The sequence below is a fragment of the Bacillus rossius genome, chromosome 6 (assembly GCF_032445375.1).
Source record: "Bacillus rossius redtenbacheri isolate Brsri chromosome 6, Brsri_v3, whole genome shotgun sequence".
NCBI classification, from domain to species: domain Eukaryota; kingdom Metazoa; phylum Arthropoda; class Insecta; order Phasmatodea; family Bacillidae; genus Bacillus; species Bacillus rossius.
The window spans coordinates 16,713,097-16,739,599 of record NC_086334.1 but is presented as its reverse complement, the minus strand read 5'-3'; the positions used below and the strand labels follow the sequence as shown (position 1 = coordinate 16,739,599).

At 39.9% G+C, this 26,503-nt stretch overlaps 1 protein-coding gene across 1 annotated transcript in view; it reads left to right on the top strand.

Annotated features, from left to right (window-relative positions):
- The first annotated feature begins 899 nt into the window (after window positions 1-899).
- Window positions 900-26,503, top strand: part of LOC134532720 (arylsulfatase B-like) — a 77,829-nt gene continuing 52,225 nt past the window's right edge. The window contains exon 1 of the mRNA XM_063369501.1: window positions 900-1,087. Within this exon, the coding sequence (XP_063225571.1) occupies window positions 934-1,087 (154 nt within the window). The 5' untranslated portion in view covers window positions 900-933. The remainder of the gene's footprint in view (window positions 1,088-26,503) is intronic.

The following is a 26,503-nucleotide window of genomic DNA, read 5'->3' as shown; positions in this document are numbered from 1 at the left end:
TCCGCACCCGCCGCTAAAATTCGCTGCCGGAGCAGCTACGTCGACTATCGAATCGTTCCGTTTGCAGACCGGAATTCTAATATATTTTATTTATTAAAATACTGCTTCTCTCGTTAAAAATTGATGAAGTGTCAACACTATAAAGTTGCCCTTTTGGCTTTGTGAACCACGAAAATCCACTCACGAAATCATATTTGCCGTGAGCTAAGATGATACACGTAAAAAAAAAAAAAAAAAAAAAAAAAAAAGTTGTCTGTAAAGTCGATTTACGGACGAGAGTTTAACGTGACGTCATAAAAAACATTGATGAAATGATTGCATACTTTTATGAATAAAATTGAATCAATTTTTATTGAATTATCACTATTTTGTATGGATACAAAGAAGGAGTGAAATGAAATCTACAATTTAATTGATAATTTTACTTTTATTTGCAAACATTAATACAAATATGTTTATTACTTTAACAAAGAGATTATTTTAACTATAACTTTTATACGTGTTTGCTATTTAACTTCTTCCAATCTGTGTTGTTCTGTTAAGGATAGGACGATGATAGGAAAAGTGGGAAACGAATGGGAGTGTTTCAAGTTTAATGTGCCTCGAAAAAGTCAAATCGATGGTTGTTCCAATCGATTGGAAGAGAGATAGATGCGGCGCAAGCGTACAATGAGCGTAACGGGACAAAGCGTAACGGGACTATGAGCGTAACGGGACAATGAGTCATCCTTTTTCGTGCGTGCAGCTGGCGTCCATAGATTTATCAGACGTTGTCACGTCAAAAAAAAAAAACAGTTGGGAAGTTTTTCTAAGTTGAACGTCGTGCTTGTACCGTTCCAGGAATGCTGGTTGCAGACGTCCCAGAAGCAGGAAGTGTTGACCGGACACCCCCACCTGGTCACCAGGGGGGCTCCCCCACCGACGCCCCGCCCGATGGAGAGGGGAGGGGGGGACGCAGGCGACCTCCCCGCGTCGGCGGCTCCGCGCGACCACTCGCGCCTCCCGCCTCCAGCCGCCAGCGCCGCCTCCCGCCTCCAGCCGCCAGCCCGCAGGCCGCCGTCAGCGCGAATCCGCGTCCCGAGACCCGGTGAGTGCGCCCGAGTACCGGTCGGTACCGGTCAGTACCGGTCAGTACCGGTCAGTACCGGTCGGTACCGGTCCCGCCTCTTCGCCGCTCCACTACACAACACTGACCTGTAGATCGAAAAAAAAAAAAAAAAAAAAAAATCGGGTGTGTACTTACGTACGAGAGTTAGAAGTTAAACTTCTTTATGATTTTTAGAATTCAATATTACTATAAAAATTCAATTATCGATTTTTTAAAATAATAAATATCCATAATAAATATGCTGAATGTTTGTTCTATTTTTTTATTTACAAAGAATAATTTATCATTAAAAATATAATTAAGATACGGGAACATAACCTCATTTATATCAATACACTTGAGAATACAATTGAAAAAGTTTACAAACACAATCTCCACCATTAATATTCCCAATAAATATTTTTTTTATGCGGGCTAATTTTAATATGTCACTAAATTTCTGAACGCGACTCACACGCAGTTACGCACCCGCCGATAGAATTCGCTACCGGAGCAGCTACGTCGACTATAGAATCAATCGATTTGCAGAGCCAATGGTTAAGCTATATAAAGAAACGTCTCCGATAAAAACGAAAAAGTCTTGCAAAAATACTAAACCCCTTCTTGGACTAGATTTTTGAAAAGGAATTTTATTAAATTACTGCCCACCTTGTTAAAATTCATTAAAAAAGTTAATACTATATAGTTACCTCACACGTTAGGTGACTATGAATTATTAAGTATTAAATGATAATTATACTATTATATGGTTTTATTTTTTATTAACTACGCGAATTCATGGAAATTCAATTCCTAACAAACGTAACTTAATATTACTTGAAGTAAAAAAGAGGATATAGGTAGGCCTACCTAGTATGAAAAAAAAAATTAAAATATTGAATGCCGAGATTTTAACCGCGACCCAATTAGCATACTAATAGCGCACAATAACCACTGCGCTATGAAGCCTAACAGAAAATCGTAAGGAGAATGTGTATTATAAATAGTGTAATACCAGTTTCCGTTGTTTTTTAAAACTTGAAATTATTCTTCGCTATGACTATTTTCATTCAACAAATATAGTCCAGGGTAGTTTTACTATTATAAAGTTTCATTCGGCACATTGTTACGTTCTGTATGTCCCCTAAATTTTTTTGAAAGTGATTATATGTGAGTTTTTGTATATACAATTGGATCCACCATCTTCCTGTGAAAATTTCGTTGCGTGGTGCGTGCGCATTGTAAAAATTTACCCTCATCATTTTTCCAAAACGTGCCTAAAGAAGTATAACTTAAAAAAATATCACGGAAATGTAGCCGTGAAATGTGTGATGTGGAATGAAAAACCGCTAGAAAACAGGAAACTGTGAAAGAACTATAAACGCCGGCAGCAGTGATGCGTCCTAACGAGCATCGGCCTCCGTAGCGCAGTCGGCAACGCACCGGGGTACGGTGTGGGGGCTCTGGGTTCGGATCCCGGGTAAGACATGGTTGTAATTTGTGTTGTCCTTATCGTATCCTTGGCGCTTACCCATACACCAACAACTACAACTACAATTTCACAATGACGCGGGGTTACATAAAAAAAAAACACATTAAAGGGGGGGAAAATGATTGGCACATTGGTGGCTGTCCAACTTGCCAGTGTGCCAACCAAGTTGTAATTTTTAAAAAAAATTAAATTAAATTATTAAAAATTAAAAAAAAGAGCAAGGTCAACTACACTGTTAAAATTTTTCTCTTTAATTTTATGATGATCACTGATTACAAATTACCTAAGGATCTTCGTAAATTTATTGTCACCTTCGTAAATTTACAGTCATTGAATTCTTTTACTACGAACATGACTCCACAATAATAATGTTATTACGTAACCAAAATATTAAAAAAAAAAAAAAAACTGGTAAAGACGACTGCAAAAACACACTTATTTCTTCCACGCTTGTGTTTATCCTATTTTATAGCGAAAAATCTATCTTGGACGTTAAAATACGGCGTAGTTTATACGAAGATACAGTTAGTTGAAACCACGAGGAACTATTCGTTTCTTTGAGGTTAAAAGTCTGCTAATTTACTGTAATATCTAACAGTGCAGCCGGAATTCACACGGAAAAAGTCTTTACGCGAGTGGCTCTGTCTGTGCCAGATTTAAAATGTGCCGCACCATAGTATGCCGGATTAAAGAGCTTACGCTATAGTAACGGTTTGTCCTTTACAGATGCATATTTTACCAAAGTATCTTTAGTTTTAAGACTACATTCAATGAAAAATTAGTCGAGCAAGGATACAGGAGTTCTTTCGGCGCTAAAAAAACCTAATTTATATATAAAAAACAATCATTTGGTAGTTTAATTTTAGCTGGTACAAAATTTTCACACTTTATTTTTAGTAAATTTTATATTTTTACACCATAAAATTATTAATTTGCCAGTATCATGCAAACAGCAGTTGGCTGACTAAGAAACAACCTGTATTTACGTTTTCACTAAAACCTAACGCCACAGTATACCCTCGAAGGCCACGTGGAAGCACGAAAGAACGCTATCGACTCGCCTTGTCACGAAAGGCTGCATCCGCGATTTTGCAAGGTTTCGGAAGGTCGACAAAAATGGCAGATATCCTTGAAGACGAACTTTCCAACGATCTCTCGGATAAAAGTGTCCTGTAAGGAAGCATTCGAAAACCTGCGCCAATCATCGGAAAACAACGAGCCAGAAAAAAATATTTTGTTTTATTCTTATTTATTTTGACTTAATTTATTTCAATTCATAGGACATTAGTGCCTTCGCGGGCAAGGCATAGACGTGTGTATGTTTTTTTAAAATTATATTTGAGATAATGTAACTGTTCTTTTTGCCCCTCCTCCTACTCTCAAACCCCTCTTTTCCCATTGTTTTATTTTCTCTCTCTCTTATTTCCGCAAATGCATGTTGTCTTAACGGTATTGTATTTTCCCGGAGTTTTAAGACTATGTTGTTTTATTACCTACTTGAAATGATCGTGTTTTTGAAGAAAATGTATTTCTTATGCAAAAAAAAATTAAGTTCTGTCAAAAGGAGAATCACGGTTATGAGCTGTAATGGTGATACAGGAACACGCCCTGCCAACTGTCGCGAACTTTAACGGACTGCAGTCAACGGAACAAACCCTTATCGCGCGAGTCGGCGACAAGCGAGCCGTCGACAACGCGCACGAGGACGGAGAGAAAGAGAGAGAGAGAGAGAGAGAGAGAGAGAGAGAGAGAGAGAGAGAGAGAGAGAGAGAGAGACAGGCGGACGGGTCGAGCGAGGCTAAGGACTGAGAAGAGACGTTAAGTAGGTAGACCGAGAGCCTCCAGTTAAGAGGAATGTCGCAAGGGATAAGTAGCTAATTGTGTTGTGCCTCGCCTCGCCTGGAAGAACATGAAAAGAGGTTCACTGCAGATTATAAAAATAAAAGACAGTCACGAAAGTGCATCGCCCATGGGACGATGAACTAAACACAACGGGGCCGAGACCTGGGACCACACAGCACATTTTCAGACACACTTTTTTTTTTTTTTAAACATTGCAGAAACGTTACAATGTATTCGAAAACTGTAGCAAATTACGTACAACACATGAACGAAGCTTTCTTCGTGAGCACACATTACAGGATCTTGGTATAAACTACGCCACATTGCGACTATCGGGTTCCGTGTTCCGTAGTCAACAGGGTACAAACAGGGCACCGCGGATGGAATGAGAGTGTTTTTACTGCGGACTTAACAAGTTTATGCATAGCACTGGTGAATTAGCGAAGATATCCGCAAGTTTTCGAGTATCCTCGGATAATAATTGTAACTAACGTTCTTCGTTAATTATAGTCTGTAAGTTTTGACAGTGAAATATGATGTGCTGCTAGAAGCTCCTGCAGACATTGGTCCAGAGCAACACCGCACACTAGCTGCGTGGCGGCCCATGGAATGTGGATTGGGCACAATCACGAAAGCTATTGTTGTTTCGTGCCAATTCACCCGATCGTTGTGAGAATGAAGAATATTTATTTGTCTCTTAGTCTTGTTGGATATGAAACTTTGCCGATGGTATGCAGGGTACGAAACTGAAATAATGCTGAGAACTGCCAACTATATTCACATTAAATTTTAATTCTATTTTTTTTTAAATGCCTATGCTTCTATTTGATGCGGAATAATACAGCAACATAGAAAAAGCAAATCCTTGTGTATGCTTTGAATATTGCAAGCAGACAGTCATATTGAACGTACACAGTCGTACACTTACACTCACATTTACAAAAATAAGTGTATTGAATTAAGAAACGAACTGCACAAGTCATTGATGATGATGATGTAGAACATCAGGACAAACAATTATTTGAGGGATCTCAAGTTTAAGACAGAATTAGATTTAACATAACCTCGAAAATTAGACGAACTTGACCATATGTAAATTTTAAATTTAAGATTATTTTGGGTGTAAAAAAAACTCTGAAAACAAAATGACGAGATAGAACACATGACTTCCTATCAATAAGAAAGCCCTGCCAGAATAAAAACTCTTAATAATAATGAATTAACCATAACCTAATAGCTTTAATATGTACTGAAAACTGAGAGATTTAATTATCTTGAAATTAATGGGAAGATGACTTTGGAAAAAAAAGTCTGGCAAACCTATGATACAGATTAAAAGTTTTCAACGCATCACGTTAAAATACATAGCATATTTCTTACTTTTAAAAATATATTCTTTCATTTAGGTATAATGTGAAACTTAATTTCCAGCAGAAATGGATCCAAAGGTAATGGACAGGTTAAGGCTCAGATAAGTCTTGAATGATGACTGGTAATTATAAAAGACAGGCAAGGCTCAGATAAGTCTTGAATGATGACTGGTAATTATAAAACAGCACGACCGTTGGTGAATTTAGGCCGCTGAGACAGCAAAGAGGACAAAAAAAAGAAGAAGAATATATCATTGATGAGTTGCAAATTTAATGAAGCAGTTCTGGTTGGACCTGTAAGGACCTTCACATTTCGTGCACGAATTACGACCCCCTTGCAGAACTGATCGTGTTGTAAGACGAGTGGCGAAAATCGAATAAACGCAGCCTGGTGGCCACTACTGTGGCAGGCAATGAATCAAAGAGACCCAGTAACTGGGTGCGATAGATTACAAGCACGCTCGTTAAACTGACTCAATGTGATTTTTGAATAAATTCCTCAGAGCTCACGGAGAATAGAGGACGGCTGATTCACGACACGTGACATGGTGATTGTAAACGTTACTAAAAAAAATTCTCAGACTCAAAACTTTTGATTTCCGTGTTTAGGTGAAATGGTTAATCGGCGGAACTATGTTTCATGGGATCACATGAAAAATTTCGAAAACAACAAAAATTAAACTCAGTTTAACATACCAACGCTCAACACGGGTTAATATTTTTACTTCATGAACTGTATGAATGATGACACGTCTTATGCCACGAAATAACAGATTATAAAAACGCTTACAATTCCCGAAAAAAAATAATATTATAAAAAGTGTACAGCAAAATAAAATGTTATTAAGCGTAAAGAACGAAAGCAGTGTTATCGACCAGCAATGTGACAATGGCAAGGTATGGTTTAGCATCGCATGGTTATGCAACAGAGCAACATACATATTAGATGACATCCAAAGCAACGAGTCGTCTCAAAATTCCGCCGTGAATCGTAGCACCTTACCTCGTCTGGCAATTACGAAGAAAAAAATAGCGTATTAATAATATGTATAACCAATTACATTTCTATCTACATCGTGTGTTGCATAATAACTAGTATAACTAGTAGTAACTAGAGTAACTAGTAGTTAGAAAAAATAATTAACTCATTATTTTAGGTATATTACATAACAGAACACTTAATTAACGTAAGTTAACTGATGTACAATATTAAGACTAATATTTAATAATGATTATTTTGATTAATTAGTACTTTTAAAATTTTTATAATATTTTTTAAAGTCTCGGAAAAATAATATATGTGATAAGCAAGCTTCAAAAGAGTAAATAAATAGTTTCAGTGTTTTACATTTTCCCCTGTAAATAACAAACATTATTATGTTTATACTTCCAAGAAAAAGTTTTTATTTATTTTATTTTTAAAACTTACATATAATACAGGAGTTTTAATACATTTTCAGTTAATGTTTTACTTAAGTATTACAATCCATGGTTCAGTTAGTCTTCTTAAACTTGACCTCAACGGAACTTCGAACCTATGAACCGCCGCGCCCTGCAATGATGCAATCATGAGTGAAGTTTCACTCATAGCAAAGTCACGAGACTCGTGTCGTATACAATATAAAATGTAGCACCATGCGGCTAGGTGAAACCAGAGGTTTGTTATGAAATTGTTAAAAATAGACATTACCTACAGTTAGATTTAAATAAAAGTGACTCGCTAGAAAACAAATGGATTTTATTCATAACACCGTTGAAATGTTTCATCAATATTATCGGATTAGTGGCACCAATTTTAACGGTTTTACATTTAACATTTTAACAGTTTTACCCTATAAAATGCTACATTTTATTTTTAAACCAGATGGTCCCAGATTTGATATCTCATAGTGAACAATGTTGTTAAATTTTTCAGTCACTATTTTATACACATTTATCTATTTTTTGAGGTGTAAATATAACTTAAAAAAATCCCTTAACTTGATGGTATTATTTTAAAATTATTATATAAACACAAATGGCTAGATTCGTTGTCTCTGTAATTTGATAAGTACGGACACTGTTTTTTAAGCACTTTCTTTGATGTGAAAGAGGGGTAGTTTGGATATGGAGCGTAATTATATTTACAGTCCAGGAGTCTTATGTGGGCGTTTATGGGGATGTGGGTTCATAACGGGTTATGGAGCTAACTATTAGATGATTGACTTTGTGTATAGGAGCAAAAAAAAAAAACTTGTCTGCATGAAATGAAATAATTTGGTTTAGAGGTGGTCGAGAAAAGATTTTGGATTGGGGGGGACCAACGATGTTTTAACAGAAGAGAGCTTTTACGGACCTGTTCTTTTTTTATCTTTTAAATATAATTTTTGTGGCGATTAGTACAAATTTATAAATGGTTTCGCTGGAAAGTAGGAACGTAGTCATTCGCTGCTGGTGACGTAAGCAACTATTCAAAACATCCCCCACGTGCGTGCGAGGAGACTCGGATAGGCTTAGGAGTGCCTCTCTTTACTGCGCCGAGCAAACGTTACGAAATAAGCAACCAGCGAGTTAACCTTGTGCATTCGCAATGCTGGCCGCAGACTTACACTTTCACTGCATGGAGAGGCGACGGACAGGCTTCTGGACGCAGGAGCAAATAACCGGTTCGCCGGGATTGTGAGAGGTCCCGCTAGACGAACGAGGTAATTAACTGAACTGGAGCTAGTAGTAGGAAACTGCAGGTTCTGGCGCATCAACAGCTGGGGCTTTGAAATATTTTATGCGAGGAGCGATGTAGGTAAGTGGCTCTAATTTCATCTATGAGGCAGGAATACCTGTACAGAACCAATTTGAAATTATTTTTGCCTTAGCGTGTCTGAGGTCTCCTTAATTCGTCACAAGTTGTAAGTGGGAAATGTAGCCTTGGACCACATGAGTTTTCTCGGGGGAGCACGGCGAATAAGAAGGGGCCTCGAGGGGGACATTTGAGCTAATGCTCCAACAAACAAACAAACAATTCTAAGGTTTTTAAGTTTTTTTTCCCCTTAGATGAAACAATTGTATCTGTAAATAATCTGAGTGTATATATAACTGAAATGAAAAAAAAAATAATTTTCTGGCAAAAGAGCACTGAGTGCTGGTGTGTCAATGCATCCTGTATTTGTAAAGAACCATGAAAGGACAAAATAAAGAGATTTTGAAATTGAAAAAAATTGAGGGGGAAGAAACAAAGACTCGTGAGGTAGGTCGGTCGCGAAGAGGAGCGGGGATGCAGACCGGTCAGGACGTGAATGGCCGGCGCGAGTGAGTCAGGATGCGAGGCATTACCCCCGCTGCGCAGAGCTGGTCGGAGGAGACCTGCACAGCGCAGGCGCTTCAAGGTCGCCATCTCTCCAGGGGGAATCCCCGCTTCCTACGGTTCCCCGTATCGGCGGCTCCGGTTCGGGAACCCCCGCCCCGCTCGAATAGTCGGGATACGACCAACCAATTACTTACCTGCAGAGTCAGCACTAAAAACTCAAGTTGAGAACATGTTTCAAACGATGGCGTGAGTCACGGGAAAAAAGGTAGGGTTGGGGGGAGGGGGGTGTTTAAGAAGCTATAGACCTTATACAGTTTAAATTTTTTTTTGGGGGGGGGGGGGGAGGGGGGCCTTATTTAGACTATGTTTACTTAAACACTTTAACTCACGTATTAAATTTCAAAAGTTGTATGAAACAATTAAGAAGCTGTGTCACGCGCCATGTTTTAATATATATTTAATTTTCTTGTCATTAATATTAATTAAAGTTATTTTTGTAAATTTATTAATATATCTCTCTTGCATTGGTTGTTCTGTCTAAAATATTTCAAGAGATTTTTTGCCCGACATTTTTTATACCCATTACATAACACTTAGGCAATATCCGTTGAAAACATTTGTGGCAGTGTTAAATTTACTAATAGTATTGATGAGAATATGAAAAAAAATTGGTTGTCTGCAAAGTCGGTTTACGGACGATAGTTTAACGTGACAACGTCATAACAAAACATTGATGACATGATTGCATAATTTTATGAATAAAATTGAATAATTTTTATTGAATTATTACTATTATGTATGGATACAAAGAAGGAGTGAAATGAAATCAACAATTTAATTGATAAATTTACTTTTATTTGCACTCATTAATTCAAATATATTTATTACTTTAACGAAGAGATTATTTTAACTATAACTTTTATACACGTTTGCTATTTAGCTTCTTCCAATCTGTGTTATTCTGTTAAGAATAGGACGATGATAGGAAAAGTAGGAAACGAATGGGAGTGTTTCAAGTTTAATGTGCCTCGAAAAAGTAAAATCGATGGTTGTTCCAATCGAGTGGAAGAGAGATAGATGCGGCGCAAGCGTACAACGAGCTTAACGGGACACAGCGTAACGGGACAATGTGCGAAACGGAACACTTTTTCGTGCGTGAAGCCTGCGTTCATCGATTTATTAGACGTTGTCACGTCAAAATAATATTCTGTACTGTTACAAAAGATTCATTTGGAAACCAGTTGCCAAGAAATAGTTTGTAATATTACACTAAAGATATTGTAACTTTGTACAACACATGGCTATGGTTTATTTTTATCAATTACTAGCTGCAGTACCCGGCTTTGTCCGGGCTGAACACCGGGTGATTTATTGTCCGCGTGTTACAGCTCAATGGATAGCGATATGTCCAGTGTGGTGGACATTAAGAAATGACACATAATTACTGTTTGTGTATCTGTGACCTATGGTTTTCTGTTTACCCATGGCGATCTGTTGAAAGGTTTAGAAGTTGATGCGCTACAGCGCCATCTAGCGGCGAGTTACAAAAAAATGGTTAGCATAAAAACCTTCTCCATGATAAAAACACTTCGATGTGGCAACTTTCATGGCGATCGGTCAAACGGTGTAAGAGTTTATCGACGTCATACATGCCAACATCCAACTATATATATTCTTATATTTCGAAATTTTAGGGCTTTCACTTTTGCGGAAAGTGGATGTTCAGGACCTCGAATGGTTTGGAACACTCCATCTCGAAAGAATAGATATTTGAAATTCCTGAAATTGTCAAAATTTTGGGGCATTGTTCCCAGAGGGGGGCGGGGGGTTCGAGGACCCTGAAAGGCTCGAAAACCCATAAAATCGAAAGAGATAGATTTTTAAAATTTTTTAAACTTTCGAAATATTGGGGCTTTAAGCACCTGGGGGGGGGGGGTGATGTTGAGGACCCCGAATGGCTCGGAAACACTCCAAATCGAAAGAGATATAAAGGAATTTAAGAATGTAGGCATTTACTGTATACTCCTATCTACCATAATAACAATATTGACAAATAGAAAGCTTATTACCTACCTATGAATAATTGTCGAAATAAATTAATAAATAACTGTATGTTTAAGAATTTACGTACATACATAATATTATACTTCAAACTATACACACAAAAAAACTAAGGATGTTTGTGAAACTATTTTTTATTTGTCATAATGTTTAAAACATTTGTAGGATTTGTTTATATGTAAAACTGTGGTGGCAATATACAGAAGAAATTAAATAAAAAAATGGGTGCGTGTACTTAGGTACGCGTATGAGAAGTTATACTTCTTTGGCATCATTAAAGAATAGTTTTTAATTGCATGCAAAAATATTGCGTGGAGTCCCTCCGCGCGGAAGAAGTGAAACTTCGTAATGTGGAAATGAAAATAGGAAGGGGTAGAAATTGAGTTTTAGTGAAATCATATTGTATCAAATCAAACTAAAAAAATAAAGGAAATAAATTTGTAACGATTCATAGATTGATCTTCAGAGAGAGAGAGAGAGAGACCTATTCAATGTCTATAAAACTAACTTTCTTATGAGAGCAGATTTTCATGATATAAATCATGAAATCATTCAACGATAAAAGCTGCTTATTTAATCAAGCGGACGGGTTCGCCCCAAGGATAAAATTGACGCGGCGAGACCTCGTGGACATAGAGAAATGAAACACACTCACTATTTATGTGTCTATGAATCATGATTTTTTTTCTGTAATTTAAAAAACGGTATTGAAAATTGAAACAAATATGGCGACACTACAAACAGTCAAGATCTTTATTTTTTTCTTACTTTCTATTTAGTTCCTTACAATAGCAAAACGTAACGTAATGGCTTGAAAGCTATTGCTCGGCAGACATAGAGGAATTACACTAACAGTTTGTATATCTATGACACACATTACATAAAATTAAGATATATATTTTTTAACACGTTTAAAATTTATTTTTTTTTAGACAAAAGATAGCATATGTCCATCCCCAGGATATAATCTATCTCCTTGCCAAATTTCATTACGATCCGTTCAGCCGTTCAGCCGGGAAAAGGTAACAAACAAACATACAAACAGACAGACAGACAGACAGACAGACAGACAGAGTTACTTTCGCATTTATAATATTAGTAAGGATGAAATATGTTTTTCGAAATAATACTGAGTATTTCTTACAACTGGCGCATTGTTTGATTGATGTTTTGTTTCATTCAATTTCAATTGTTTTAAGCCATGGAAAAGATAATAGATAATTCAAAAGTTGAACGCTATTTCGTTGTATCATTTTTATTATTATGTGCGCAGTTAATAATAGAAAGCTATTCAGGGAACGTCTGACAAAAACTATTGTTGGTACTGGGACAACAAATAGCATAAATGCCCGGGTAAGAATTCGAACCCAGAATTACTGCAAACAATATTTTGTAGTGTTAAATTGTTTTCATGTTAATGTACTACAAATTTACATGTATCTGTAATTTCACATAAACATTTCTGTTCCATTTACAAAAATAATTACAGTTGTATGCAATAATTGGAGGTAACACCACGTCAGAAAAATGAATGAAAAATAACGTCTTCCATTCAATACCTACATACATACCCAATTAGAAATACGTAAACATTAATGCATTAACGAACTACTTTTACTCACCAGTGGGTTGTGGATACCCACGCAATCATTGTAACAGTTTAAAAGACACCAAAATACTTGAAAAAATAAAACTGTTTTGAACTCTTTGAGAAACGCGCTGTGAGGATTGGCTTGTGATATTAATTTCTTCCACAGACCAATAAGAGTGCATCTAGCATACGTATAATTTGCTATAGTACCTACACGGTTTACCTACAATAAACAAAAAAAAATTAGGTTCTACACATTTCTCGTCACGAAGTGACATGAAAACACACACGTTGTCTGTTATTTAAGTGTATAGGCTACTTTGTGTAGCATTTACCTTTCACATCAAACGAAGGGAATAAAGTAATGTTAGGCACGGTACGACCTTTGCATATCGTTAAAAAAAATTTTAGGTCATGAAGTTTTGTTGACTTTTTTGACATACTGAATGACCACACCTAAGGACCGCGCATGTAGAGAATTGTTCATAGAACCTCGGCAGTCACCGTTGACCCTGGGGAACTTTCACACCGGTAGCACTATACTCACTTTCGTCCCGACGAAGGTCAGTATTTGTACTCGAGCTCTGGTATCGAGGTAACGTGACCTTGCAGCGACTTGTGTTTAACCGCATAGTTCCACATGCCGATACCGACTGTCACATAAAGAACCCGCAGTAGAGAGGACAGTAATTTCAGAACACAACAACCATACAAAGAACTCTGAAAAAAAAGGGGCGCGTACGTTTATGTACACGCACCAGAAATTTATAGTTACTTGGTGTAATAAAAAAAACTAACTTAAAATTTGCATGCAATTATATAAATAAAATAATAAAAGAAAGTGGTAATATTATAAATAAGGTTGATAAAGTATAAATTCAAACAAATTAAAAGAATTAAATAAAAACTCAGTATCAATATAAATACAAACCCCTGTATAAAATTAATTATTTAATTGAGTAAAATAATCGAGATTAAATATAACTAAAAATAAAAATAATACGCCGAATGTTAAACCTAATTTATTAATTTTAATTATATTTTAAATAATAATGAAATAATTCACAATTTATATTGAAAATAAATTATACATACGAGAACATAACCTCACTTATATAAATATCCTTGGAAAAGTTTATGATCATAATATTGATATTACCAATATCCACAATAAATATATATATTTTTAAATATGGACCAGTATTAAATATCAGTTACTAAAGTATAACATTTATAAGCACATATAAAATTTTTATTTGTATCCAGCTCTTTTTTTGTATGTAGCCCTTTTTACATACATACTAAGAAATTTTCGCTTCATGCTGCGCACACATCGTACAAATTCATTCTCATCAATTTTCAATAACGCGTATAAAGAAGTCTAACTTCAAAAAAACCTCACGTAAAGAGTAAAATAATGAATTATTTAGGACTTAAGGCTCGGTATCACACGCCATGCTGATTTTTTTAAAATCTTGTGGTCGTTACTTTTATAAAGGATTGTTTACGAAATCCTAACTCGTTACCTTCCTTGAATTTGTTTTTTCAGTAACAAATATTTTCAACAGACATTCACTCTGTGTAATGTAGCAGGTGCAAACAAGTCTCGTAAGTGATGGTGATTACGAACGCTTTGTGGATATCTGTTGAAAATATTTATGTCATAGAACAATAAGTGCAAGGGCGGTATAGGGTTAGCATACCTTATATACCCTTCAATAATAATTTTCTGAAGAAATATTTATAAATTCTTGGAAAATTATACTCAGGTCAGTTTTATAAATGCTAAAATTCTAAATTCCCCGTTGAAATTTCGTTGTACGGGGCAGTAAAATTAAAATAACCAGCACATTAACATACATGTCCTTATTTTTCCATACAGAAAAAGGGAAATAGTGAAAAGGGCTGTCGCGGTGCCCTGAACAGTTGGGTGACTCGCCCTGCCTCTAAGCCGCCCCTGCAAACATCTGCGTGCCCTAAACGATGCCCCAGCCCTCTCTGTCCGCGAAGTTTCCCTTCTGACGAGGCGGCCACGCACCCATTTATTCTTTATTTTTTTAGAAAAAGAAGGAAACTCCCCCTTTTTTTTTATTCCTCGTTCCCGCGCGTGACTTGGGCAAGACACGCGCACCTCGCTGGATCGCGTTACTTTCTAAATTCCCGAGAGAGGCGTGTCACCGCCGGACACACGCGGGAAAACCGCGGCGACCTTGAAGCGCGCGTGATGACGCGCCTCTGCTCGCCGCGGGCTGCTGGCGGAGGTCTCCGGCGCCCCCCCTCCGCCACCCGGCCCCTGGCTTCCTGAATGGCAACTTTGAATATATATACTGTATAGAAGTCGCCAGCCCAGGTTAAAATTTCTAATACGGTTTGAGGTAGTTGGTTAATTCACCGCCGCAATCGCCACCATCTCTAGGGCATCGACTTGTGGTGGTCCCTAGCGGACAAGTGTCGAACTCTTCAAACACCCCTTCCCCTCCCGTTGAACGACATTGAGCTGCAGTGAATGTCGGCTGGGGGTGCGGGGAATGATAGCGGGCGACAGTGCTGCGCTCTAACGTGTAAATAACAACCTAAGACGATACAGGGCGTTACGGCAGCGCCCTGCAGCGGTGAAGTTCCCAAGCTGCTCATCATACGCTCCTGAAAAACGTAGAGTAAATCCTATCCACTCGCGACTTCTATACAGTATATATATTCAAAGATGGCAATCACAACTCTGGATGACAAGACTTTAGTGAGGTGGAAATAGGCGCAGTTGACAAAAACCTTCCCTAGAAGCACTGCGTACTTTATGTGCAAGCTTGTTTAAGCTGGGTCAGAAAGAGTGGTAACGTAACATCTGGTGATGCAGAAGAGATTTTAAGTATGCGGCCCACTATTAAAGCTTCAACAGACGAGAGTGAGTTTCATTTTTTAATGTAGGGAATATGAAACACTAGTGACATCATGCAACAAAACCCTGAAGCATCTCACTATTTTGCTAGTGGGTGGCTATTTCAAGCTCACAGGTGGGTAAAAGCCTATAGTGTAAAGGATGTTGTGACAATTATTCCCCCCAAACACACACACACGATTAGTCCGAACTTATCAGTCGGAACTGCCGTGTGTGTGTGTGTGTGTGTGTGTGTGTCTGTGTTTCTGTATTATTCCGCATCAAATAGAAGCATAGGCATTTAAAAAAAAATTAGAATTAAAATTGAATGTGAATAGAGTTGGCAGTTCTCAGCATTATTTCAGTTTCGTACCCTGCATACCATCGGCAAAGTTTCATATCCAACAAGACTAAGAGACAAATAAATATTCTTCATTCTCACAACGATCGGGTGAATTGGCACGAAACAACAATAGCCCCCTACTAACATGTTAAATGGTGAATATGTTGGACCAATACACAGTACCACCAATACATATACACCAGTTTTGTCTTTAACTGTCCACAACATCTGTTTGCATTACGTCATTCTCCGAACGCAAAATAATTCGGCGCCACGTTCTGTGTGACATTTTGCGCAGCATCGCTGAAGTAACCCTTTCAAATGCCTGCCTCACGGCCTCCTACAAGTCATCAACATTTGCATACCGCTGCTCAGCAACAATGTCTTTGATGAACCCCCAGAGTGAATTGTCACATGTTGTGAGGTCGGGGCTACGGGTTGGCCAGACAAGTGGAGCTGGTAATGCAGGTGATCCACGGCCGATCCAGCGTTCTGGAAACACCTCATTAAGATATTCACGCACTGAAATGGCATAACGGGGAGGCGCACCATCTTGTTGAAACCAGCGATCCTCTCTGATACCTTTGTCATCCAACAGGGGTATGAACCAGGTTCGTAACATCTGAAGGTAATGATGTTGGTTTACGGTTCCTTCAAAGAAATATGGACCGTAAATCTGTTTGCTATCCAATGCAGCCATATCTGTACGGCTTTCAGGGAAAAGGGGGGGGGGGGTAACGGGACTTTGTGCCCACCCTGTATTTAGGACATAGACTGTCTAAGGGTTTCCCCCCTTTTGTTTTGTTAACCCAGCGCTCTTAGCATACGCCTTACCGCCCTGGGGCCCCCACGGGCGTGGATGCGGATACGCCGCATACACAACCAGGAAGAGCGTTAGAGCTTTTGGCTATGCAAAGGGACTGAGGCTACCCATCTCAGTTTATGCACCACCTCCGGCCCCCTACTCCACTCAGCTGACCAGCAAGTTGGATGCTCCCTTAGCCCTCTGGAGTTGTCATCACTTCTGGCGCCTACCCCGGTCTCCCGCCTCACACTGGGACTCCTCAATCACCCAGCGAACCCGCGGTCCGGTGGAGGCCTACCCAACCTCTGCAAGCTGTCCAGGCTGGTTACCGGAGCTGTCCTCGTCGCTCACAACGTCGGTACTTCAATGGGCTAGGGAACCCTGATACCTGCCCCTAAAGCACTCGGGGCACCACTCGCAAGTACGAGTCCTACCTCACCAAGAATCCTGGGCCATAAGAAAACCTCAGCGGGGAACCATTCAAACATGATGGATTCTTCCCGTACTACGACCAACTTTTGGTCTCGTCGGCAGACTGTTCGCCGGTAGTTGACCAGACCACCGCGCTTCAGAGTGCAGCCACGAGGTGTCCTCGTCGCCCTGGAAAACCCTCCGACCCGCCGTACCTCGGCCCGGCGGGTTTACAGCCGATTAAGGCCCGGATGCGACCACACTCGTCGGGCGACGACCGCCGTCAACCCCAGCTGGAAAATGGCAACTACAGTGCCCGGGCTGGAGGCACCTGGGGGTTTCCTCAGTACCTCCACCGACTACAAGGCTAAAGGGGAAACCTCGCCGTGCAGTTTACAGCCCGTTTTTAGGCCCGGTCGCCCGACACCGCAACCACCATACCCAGTCGAACTCCTTTACCATGGGGCCTGATCCATTCACTATGGGGCCCTTTGGGACCGATGCACCGAGGCTAGGCCGTCGAACCCCCCCGGAAAGGTTTCTATCGCATCTGCTGTTGCCCGCAGATTCAGCCCTTTCACCATTTCCGGTCTCATACATGCAATTGAGGATGCACTGTGGCAGAGTTAGACCCGGCAGCGCCCTCTTTAGTTAGAGAGGTGCTATATAACCAGAGGCTGGGGAAACCCTCCCAACATAGTCACCACGATCCTCCCCCAACAGCGGTGCCAACGTGGAGGCAGAGGGTTGCCACTTGGTGTGGAGAGGCTATATAATCGCGTCACACACCCTTTCCGCGGACTTGATGGTTCATGTCTCGGATACTAGAACCGGCAACAGTTCCGACACCTCAAACGACAATCACTTTCCTATCAGCCGTGGATAGCTTAGAGCAGGCAGAGGAGACCTCGGGGTTGCCTGAATCTCCTCACCGACTACAAGGCTAAAGGGGAAACCTCGCCGTGCAGTTTACAGCCCGTTTTTAGGCCCGGGTGCCCGCTCTCCAGCCCGCAGCCAGAAAGGCCAAGTCCACTCCCGCCAGCTTAACACCGTGTTATAGCGACAGCCCACCATCGCATTTATCGTTACGTTATTTCGTCCCACATTATTGAAATGAAAATTGTCGCCATTATACTCCTTCAAAGATGGATCATAAATAAATTGGTCTTTCTTGTACCGAAAACACCAAACATATGCGCCCAGCTCAGTATCGAGGACAATTCAATTGTGGAAAACAGTCTTTAAATAGTCAGCTATAAACACACTAAGGCATGCCTTTGTGGACATTTTTTTAAATATCGGCGCATGTGCCGAACACTGCAGCCAAAAGACAGACTGCTCACGACCAAATTGGAGCAATCTCTCGATGTGTCGCCTCGCGTCTGATCGCGACAGTTTTGTGGCGTCGTGCCGCGTTGAGTCTGTTAGAAATTACAGTAAATCCACGGAATTTTCAACGAGGAGTCAACCTCAAATCAACTAGGAGTTATTTGTAACCCTCAGATAAAACGGATCTTCGCATGGTGTACGTCGGATATCGACCCGACTTCCGAAATGTATAGTCTCATTGTAAACAAGGATTGTTGATTCGTATTCAAGTTAAATGAACTCAAAAAACCGCAAACTTACGAAGAAATCCGTAAAATTTACAAATATCCCTGTGTACAATTTGTACCCAGCGTTCTTCGTAAATTTCTAACAGTGCATTCATTCTGAATGTCGCTTTAATACAATTGTTCGTACACATGCCATTGCAGTTTAACAACTGTTTGTCATGGAATTATTTTAGACGTGACAACGTCTAATAAATCGATGAACGCCGGCTGCACGCACGAAAAAGTGTCCCGTTACGCACATTGTTCCGTTACGCTCATTTTACGCTTGCGCCGCACCGACAGAAGTAAAAACTGAAAACTTTGTTTATAAATGTGTAAGATGAAATAATTTCTACGTCAAATGTACGTAAGAAAATGAATCTGATTACTAGTATAATTTCAAGTATTTATTCTTTTATTATTAAAATAAAAATGATTCAATTTTATTCATAAAAGTATGCAATCATTTCATCAATGTTTTGTTATGACGTTGTCACGTTAAACTATCGTCCGTAAACCGACTTTACAGACCACCAATTTTTTTTTTACCACGAAAAGCATTGCAAAACTGAAATGGCGCATGTCCAAAGAATTAACATGAAATCGAAATTCCTAAAAATTGCGCGAATCATTTAGAGCAGAAAATTTGAGACGCGGTGTCGCGTGCAGGTGCCTCATTCCGTGCGTGTCCCGGCCTCTTTTACGCGCGTTCGTTTCTCCGCTTACGAAACACACGTTTCTCCCAGTCGGAGCCGGGCGGTCCAGTTGGGCGGCGCTCAAGGTCGGCGCGGAGGCCTCGCCTTCGGGCCGCGCAGGACGGGAACCCTTCTTTTCACAGACCAGACAGCCAAACGCCCGATCGTGCATCGTAAATAAATATGGCGGTGTTGATAAAAGGAAAGACCATAAACAAGGCAACGGTATTTATTTGTACGCCGCCATATTTTTCCTTTTCCGTTTTGTCCGTGAATGTTTATTTTGGACAACTCATGATAACTGATGGTCAATTAGGTTAGGTTAGCTACATTATAAATACTTTAAAACGTTGTGGACGGTTGATTTGGTCAGGATAGCTACATTAAAGGTACTGTGAAATCATGTAAACGGTTTCCTAGCCCTGGATAGCTACATATTAAAAAAGTTATTTGCTAAGCAACCATAAAATGATTTTACAGTATTTTAAATGTAGCCATCGTGAACGTTAAGTTAGGATATAATGTCGCCATCAGTCTATGAATCCATCAGTTTTTAGTTCCATAAGTCATTGGCTCCAATAGTCATTACCTAATATAACCAACCATCCACAATGTTTTAAAGTATTTATAATGTAGCTAACCTATCCTAATCGACCGCAAAATTTAATGCCACACCGGTTTATGCAATGATATAGAACGGGGGAAAAAAAGCGAGCATGAACTTCGGGGAACTTTGGGTGTGGCTCTCTCGTCTGTGAAATGAAGGCTTCCCGCGCAGGAAGGTCTGGTCTAGCCCGCGTATGCCATGGGGTCCAACTGGCTCTCGCGGTATGTGGACGGAAAGGAAAGAAAGAAAAAAATTGGTTGTCTGTAAAGTCGGTTTAAGGACGATAGTTTAACGTGATAACGTGATAACAAAACATTGATGAAATGGTTGCATACTTTTATGAATAAAATTGAATCATTTTATTTTAATAATAAAAGAATAAATGCTTGAAATTATACTTGTAATCAGATTTTTAAAATGCAAGAATAATTAACCTTTATTGCCGAAATTGTTGTTGTAATAAGCAATGAAAATCACATTAACTTTTCACTTCACTTTATAAACAGTCGAGTGGAAGAGAGATAGATGCGCCGCAAGCGTACAATGAGCGTAACGGGACACAGCGTAACGGAACAATGTGTGTAACGGTACACAGCGTAACGGAACAATGTGCGTAATGGGACACTTTTTCTTGCGTGCAGCCGGTGTTCATCGATTTATTAGACGTTGTTACGTCAAAATAAATTGGGATGTGGCTGTATCATGGACATGGCCGTGCGTTGTACGTGAATACGTGCAAGTAACAGGTATATCTATATTCACTGCAACTATTTTACACTAATGTTTAACACGTGCAATCGTTAGATTTTGGCCTAGGGGTGAAGATTGAAACTCAAACGAAACGTCGTAGCTTCTCCGAGTCAGAAGTTATACTAAATGGAAATCTCGAAACGCAGCAAAATGACTTCAAAATGGCGGCGCTTCCCCCTCCACCGCGCGCGATGCGTCACAGTCCTTACTTATCGTAACGAATTCTTTGATCCTTTAGCTATCCAGTGGTGTAATTAAATTTTGGATGGCGTTGATAGATATGTAGCTGCAACACCAAACTGTATGCCCCGATTTTGTTATCATCCGTTTTTTTATTTAATTGCCTCCCACTATGGAAACAATTTTAAAGACGTATTCACGTCAAAAAGAAAATAATTTGGAGAATTTTATCATTTGATTAAGCAGGTGCGCGAGGACGAAGAAAAATTTCCGGATTATTTCAGAATAAACACAACTCAGTTTGATAGCATTTTATTTATCATAAAAAAAGAAGAAAAATCTATATAACAGGAAAACAATTTTAGCAGAAGAACGATTGATTGTTTGCTTGGGGTCGGTAAACAATGATTTCACGACGATATAATTCTTCAGCTATTAATCGTCAACGAAATAAAAGGAAAATTAAGATCAATGGGAATTCATTCCAGTAAGTATTATTTCCTTAGTAACCTCCTATGAAACCAAATTCCAGGTATTGCATTGGTTTATTATTCTATAGACTTAGTCCATAAACATTGATTCTTCAATGAACTTTCCCATCGACATGATACTAATTTTAAGCAGACACAGAAGTACAGCACAATTCCGCGCGACAACATATTTTTTTTGTTTATCTGCGCATGCGCGCAGTCAGCGACGTTTTAAAAAAATAGCCGAGAACAAAACCTGGCGACGTCACCAACATAGCGAGCGTAGCGAGCATAGCGAGCATAGCGAGCGTGGCCGAAGCTTAAGACTCGGCAAGTGGGTCACCGGCCCGACGCCAGCGAGCTGATTGTGAACACACGTTTTGCGATAAAAGACTCGGCATCCATCGAAGGTCGTTTAGACTACAGCAGGAAAAAGCTTCGTGTTTATGAACACAACAATTTTTTTCCTTAAACTCCGGCTGTTTATGATGTCCATGAGAAAGAACACACATTTCGGACGGTATTTATCGCACCGTTGCGCGTTGGTATGTTACATACCACTTGTGCATCCGTTGGTAGTGTGAATCGGAATAAGGTGTTTAGCGATGTGACTTAACTACAGTAGGTATGTATTAAATAATGTGAAATTTTAGTGGCACAATTTTATTTATATCATAGCTGGGACTAGTTAAGGGTTCAACGTAAACAGCTTTCCCCCCCCCCTTTTTTTCAGTTTAGGAACTGTTACAGTAGTATGTTTATCTATAGTTTTATTTTTGCTGTTGTAACATTGACAAAACAAATTTAATTTACTCCATCTTTGAATTAATATATATATATATATATATTAAACAAACCACCCATGAGTTAAATCCCTGTAATAAAAATAAAATCGAAAACAAAGTATAGTTCATTAGTGAAACAAATATTCCACGTGTGACTGACACAGTAGTATATTTGAAGCGCACGCTAATTATTGATTCACGCCGAGGACCACAAGTCTCGCGGATTGTAACGAGACTCGCGCCGCATGCAGGTTGGTAGTCTCCGAATGCGGCCTGTGTGTCGGTGGGATGTGGAGATCACCGCGTGTGTTCGCTGAGGGAAGCCTGAGATGTACATCAAGTTCTGTCCCTGCCCGAACACGCCCGAATATTCGCCTTCGGCCAACCTCGGGTTTATTTATATATATTATTATTTATATTTCTCTGTTTATTTTAATGTAGCTATACTAACCTAACTAACCGTCCATAGTGTTTTAATGTAGCTAACCTAGCCGACCACTTTTAATATTTGAATTCATTTTTCCTGCGCAAAAATAAAACAAATCCCGAGGTTGGCCGAAGTTTCATCACACCTTGTGGAAAGAAAAAAAACAGTTTAAAGTTAAAACCATGGCCCCCACAAGGGTGGGGCTGGGTGGACCCATGGGTCTGTAGGGGGCCCGGGCTTTATCCCTACGCAATTTCTTTTTTTTTTTTATTTTGAAGAGAAACTTCTTTGCTGAGGGGGCTACGATTTTTGAGCGTTAAGATAATTATGATCCAATGAGGGTAATAGTTAGGTACGTGGTGGGGGAATCGGTAGAGGAGGGGAGTTCCTCAGCGGCGACGCCACTACAACGCATGCTCCCTGTAACCATTGTTAAGAAAAAAAGAAGAATATTCTCGGTATATTAGTGAAAACATAAAAAAAGGGGGCTACCTGTAAAGTCGGTTTACGGACGATAATTTTACGTGATAACGTCATAAGAAAACATTGATGAAAAACGGCATGCTTTTTTAATTTTGAAATATTATTTACAGTTTTTGCAATGTTGATTTAAAAAATTTTGTTTGAATATAATCACGAACAATTAGTTAAAAAGCCCGCCTTAACCTGTTTGGTATTATAGAAGATTTTCTCGCACGGTGGTTGGCCAGTTCTCGGCTCAGGCGGAACGTGACAATTTTTCGTGCGTGCAGCCGGCGTTCATCGATTTATAAGACGTTATCACGTCTTAAAAAATTAAGTTAATAGTTCGAAACCTTGAAATGAAATCTCATTGGTTTGCCATTCGTCACGTTTCCGTTGTTGATTGAGTGAGCGGCAGAAGCGACGGTGAAATATTCCGGGATATCGCGTCTCCCGTTTCCGTGCCGTTGTGTAGAACGGGCCTTTAGAGGCGACACGGCGCTAGGAGCGCCGGCGAAGGTCGCCCTTGTCATCCCGCCTCGCCGACATGCGCCGCGGCCCGCGATAGCTGGTCGGTGTCACCGAGACCCGTTGACGAAGCTCAACAGTTGGTGTTGGGTGAAGGGGAGGGGTGGTGGGAAGACGAGTCACGCCTCACCGAACTACGAGCACGCGACCTTCCCACGGCTGTCGCAATCACCGCGGGGCTGTTGCGGGTTGCCGGTCACCGCGCTCCACAGTTTGCAACACCGCAGCAACCATGTGTAGTACCTACAGACCTGCACACGCACTGCTGCAAATCACAGAGAAGCAAGTATCACAGTACTCGCCAGAGAACGTGTGCAACATCCTGAGCTCGGTAACGAGCAACAAACCACGTGTTATCATGTTTACAAAATAAACTTAGTATATACGAAACTCGGGACACGAAATTCGACTCGCGATTCTTTAAAATAACGCCGAGCGTCATAAAAATACGGAAATGGTGTTTTCAACTACATTTATTGACGCAAATCACACGTAATTTCCGCACCGGCCATTAGATTTCGCTGCCGGAGCAGGTACGTCGACTATCGAATAATTCCATTTGCATACCCAAAATATTTACACTACATAATGAAACGGCCCGATAAAAGCGAAAAAGACTTGAAAAATACGAAACCCCGTCTTTGGACCGTATGAGCAAATACATTCATGTCGTTATTTGGTCGAAAATTTGCAAAGAGTCTTAATAGCTTGACTCTCTACCTCCTGAACGTTGTACTTATCTTTACTCTCTAAATGGGCCATCGTCTCAACTTACACCCTTCCGACTTTAACGAAGTTTCACTTAAAAAATAATGTGCAGCAGGTTTTCTGTGAGGATTTTACTGAATGAATCTTTGAACAACTCTTAATCTGTATCAGCTTTTTCTCACCAACAACTCAACTCCGTTCCCGCAAGAAAGCGTCAGTGCCCCAGTAAGCAGATTGACGGAAACTTGTTCGCCAGATGCACGGGGGAGAAACTCTAATTACCGAGACTGAGACCTAGTTTTTTGAAGTAGTTACGGGTCCGTCCGCTAGATAGTATTTTTCATAATATATTGCTGACATAACTACATTAATTTATGAAGAGAAGTAATGTATAAGCTATTATCAGGCAAACATACCAGTGAAAATTAACTCTATTTAGGTAGCCACTAATTTTGTGGTGTGTAATACTCCTTTATTTATTACATGACGGTTTATAACAAAACAGCATTAAGTTTTTTTCGCATCGATTAAATTAGTTTTGCGCCACCAAGGAGATAACTTAATGTAACAAAAAAAAAACAACGTATTAACTAAAAAAACTTTGTAAGAGAACCTCTATTACTATTATTTATTTGCTGGTAGTTATGGGCCCGCCCAACAGATAGCGACACATGTCGCGTGAAACACGGTTTCAGTTTCCACTGTAAGAGTCGCACTTCTTTATTTCCCTCCTTGTTCTGCGGCCAGATGCGCGTGAGGTGGGGTTGTCACGCGTGTCCACACGGCTGTCCCGCGAAAGGCCCGGGTGTTTGCGCACCCGACGGGGCGTCGCCCCTCCGGCTTCGTGCACGCACGCGCCGGACTCCCGTCGGGACGAGTTGCGCCACCTTCCTCTTCTTCGGGGGCACTCAACCGCGCGCTCTGTCGGGGGAGCCCGCGACACTCGGCCTACTCGCCCACGCACAAGCGGCGCCTCGGAGACCTGCCGCGAAGCCACTAGAGCTAAGAGAGAGAAGAGCGAAGTCCTTACGGTCTGCCCAACGAACCGCTTTAAAAACACACCTCCTCACTTTCCTCGGACATCTGAATTCGGAGTGGGAGGCCCATAGGAGATTACGCAAACTTTGTTGACTGAGCAGCGGTGAGAACAGCGGTTTGGTTCCGTGGCTGCTTAATGCCAAAAATTTATTTTGTTCACACTTTGCTCCGAACGGTAAGTAAACTTTGTGACACTATATTCGTATTCCAGAGAATATAGGTTCAAATCCCGACTGGTAATTGTCATATCATTTTGACGTGAAACGTCTTAAAAATCACAGCGAAATATATGGGTACCAGAAAAAGTATGACGAAAAGGTCTGTATCATCTTGCTTTGACATTTTCCTAACTATATAGGCTTCGGCCTGAGACGCACTTAAGTCTTCCTTACCTAGACCTCCCAAATACACTTAGTTTTAATTTATGTTCGGAAAAAATAAATTCTGTTCAGTGTAGCTCACGACTCAGATGTGATAGCGCGGTTATTCGTGTGATTGTGTTAGATTGTACGTTCACCAAAAAACATTAATTTTTATATTATGCCTTCGGTATCTTATTTATCATATCACAGGCCAATGTTAAACAGAATTTTCGTCGAATATTAATTGAAATGAATAGTAAGCTAAAATGTAGTGTCTGTTATGAATTAAAAATTTTAGTGCGTAGTCAATTTCTCGTTTTTATTTTAAACCATTACACTAAAAGCGACTCGGTGACACAGAAGTTTCACGTGAAACCAACGGCCGTGAGTCTCGATACAGCCCCACCGACTTTTTCTAGATAATTGGTAGGATGGTTCCGTACTGTAGGTCATGGCTAATTCCTTTCACATTGTCGCTCTACTGTGGCGTTGTGTTTTGCCGTCTGCATTGACCTCGCTATTAATATGTTTACTGACAAGCAAGCATTTCAGAATAAGAATAAAAATAATATCGGAAATAGGCTATTCCCTTGGTAAACATACATAAAAATTATTTCAAGGCTTTCTTAAATTAATACTCTGAAATATTTTCACTTAACCAGCTCATTACAGTATTTATAAATTATTTCTTAGTCATTGAGGCAGTTAAAATATAGGTTTTAAATCACAACTACTT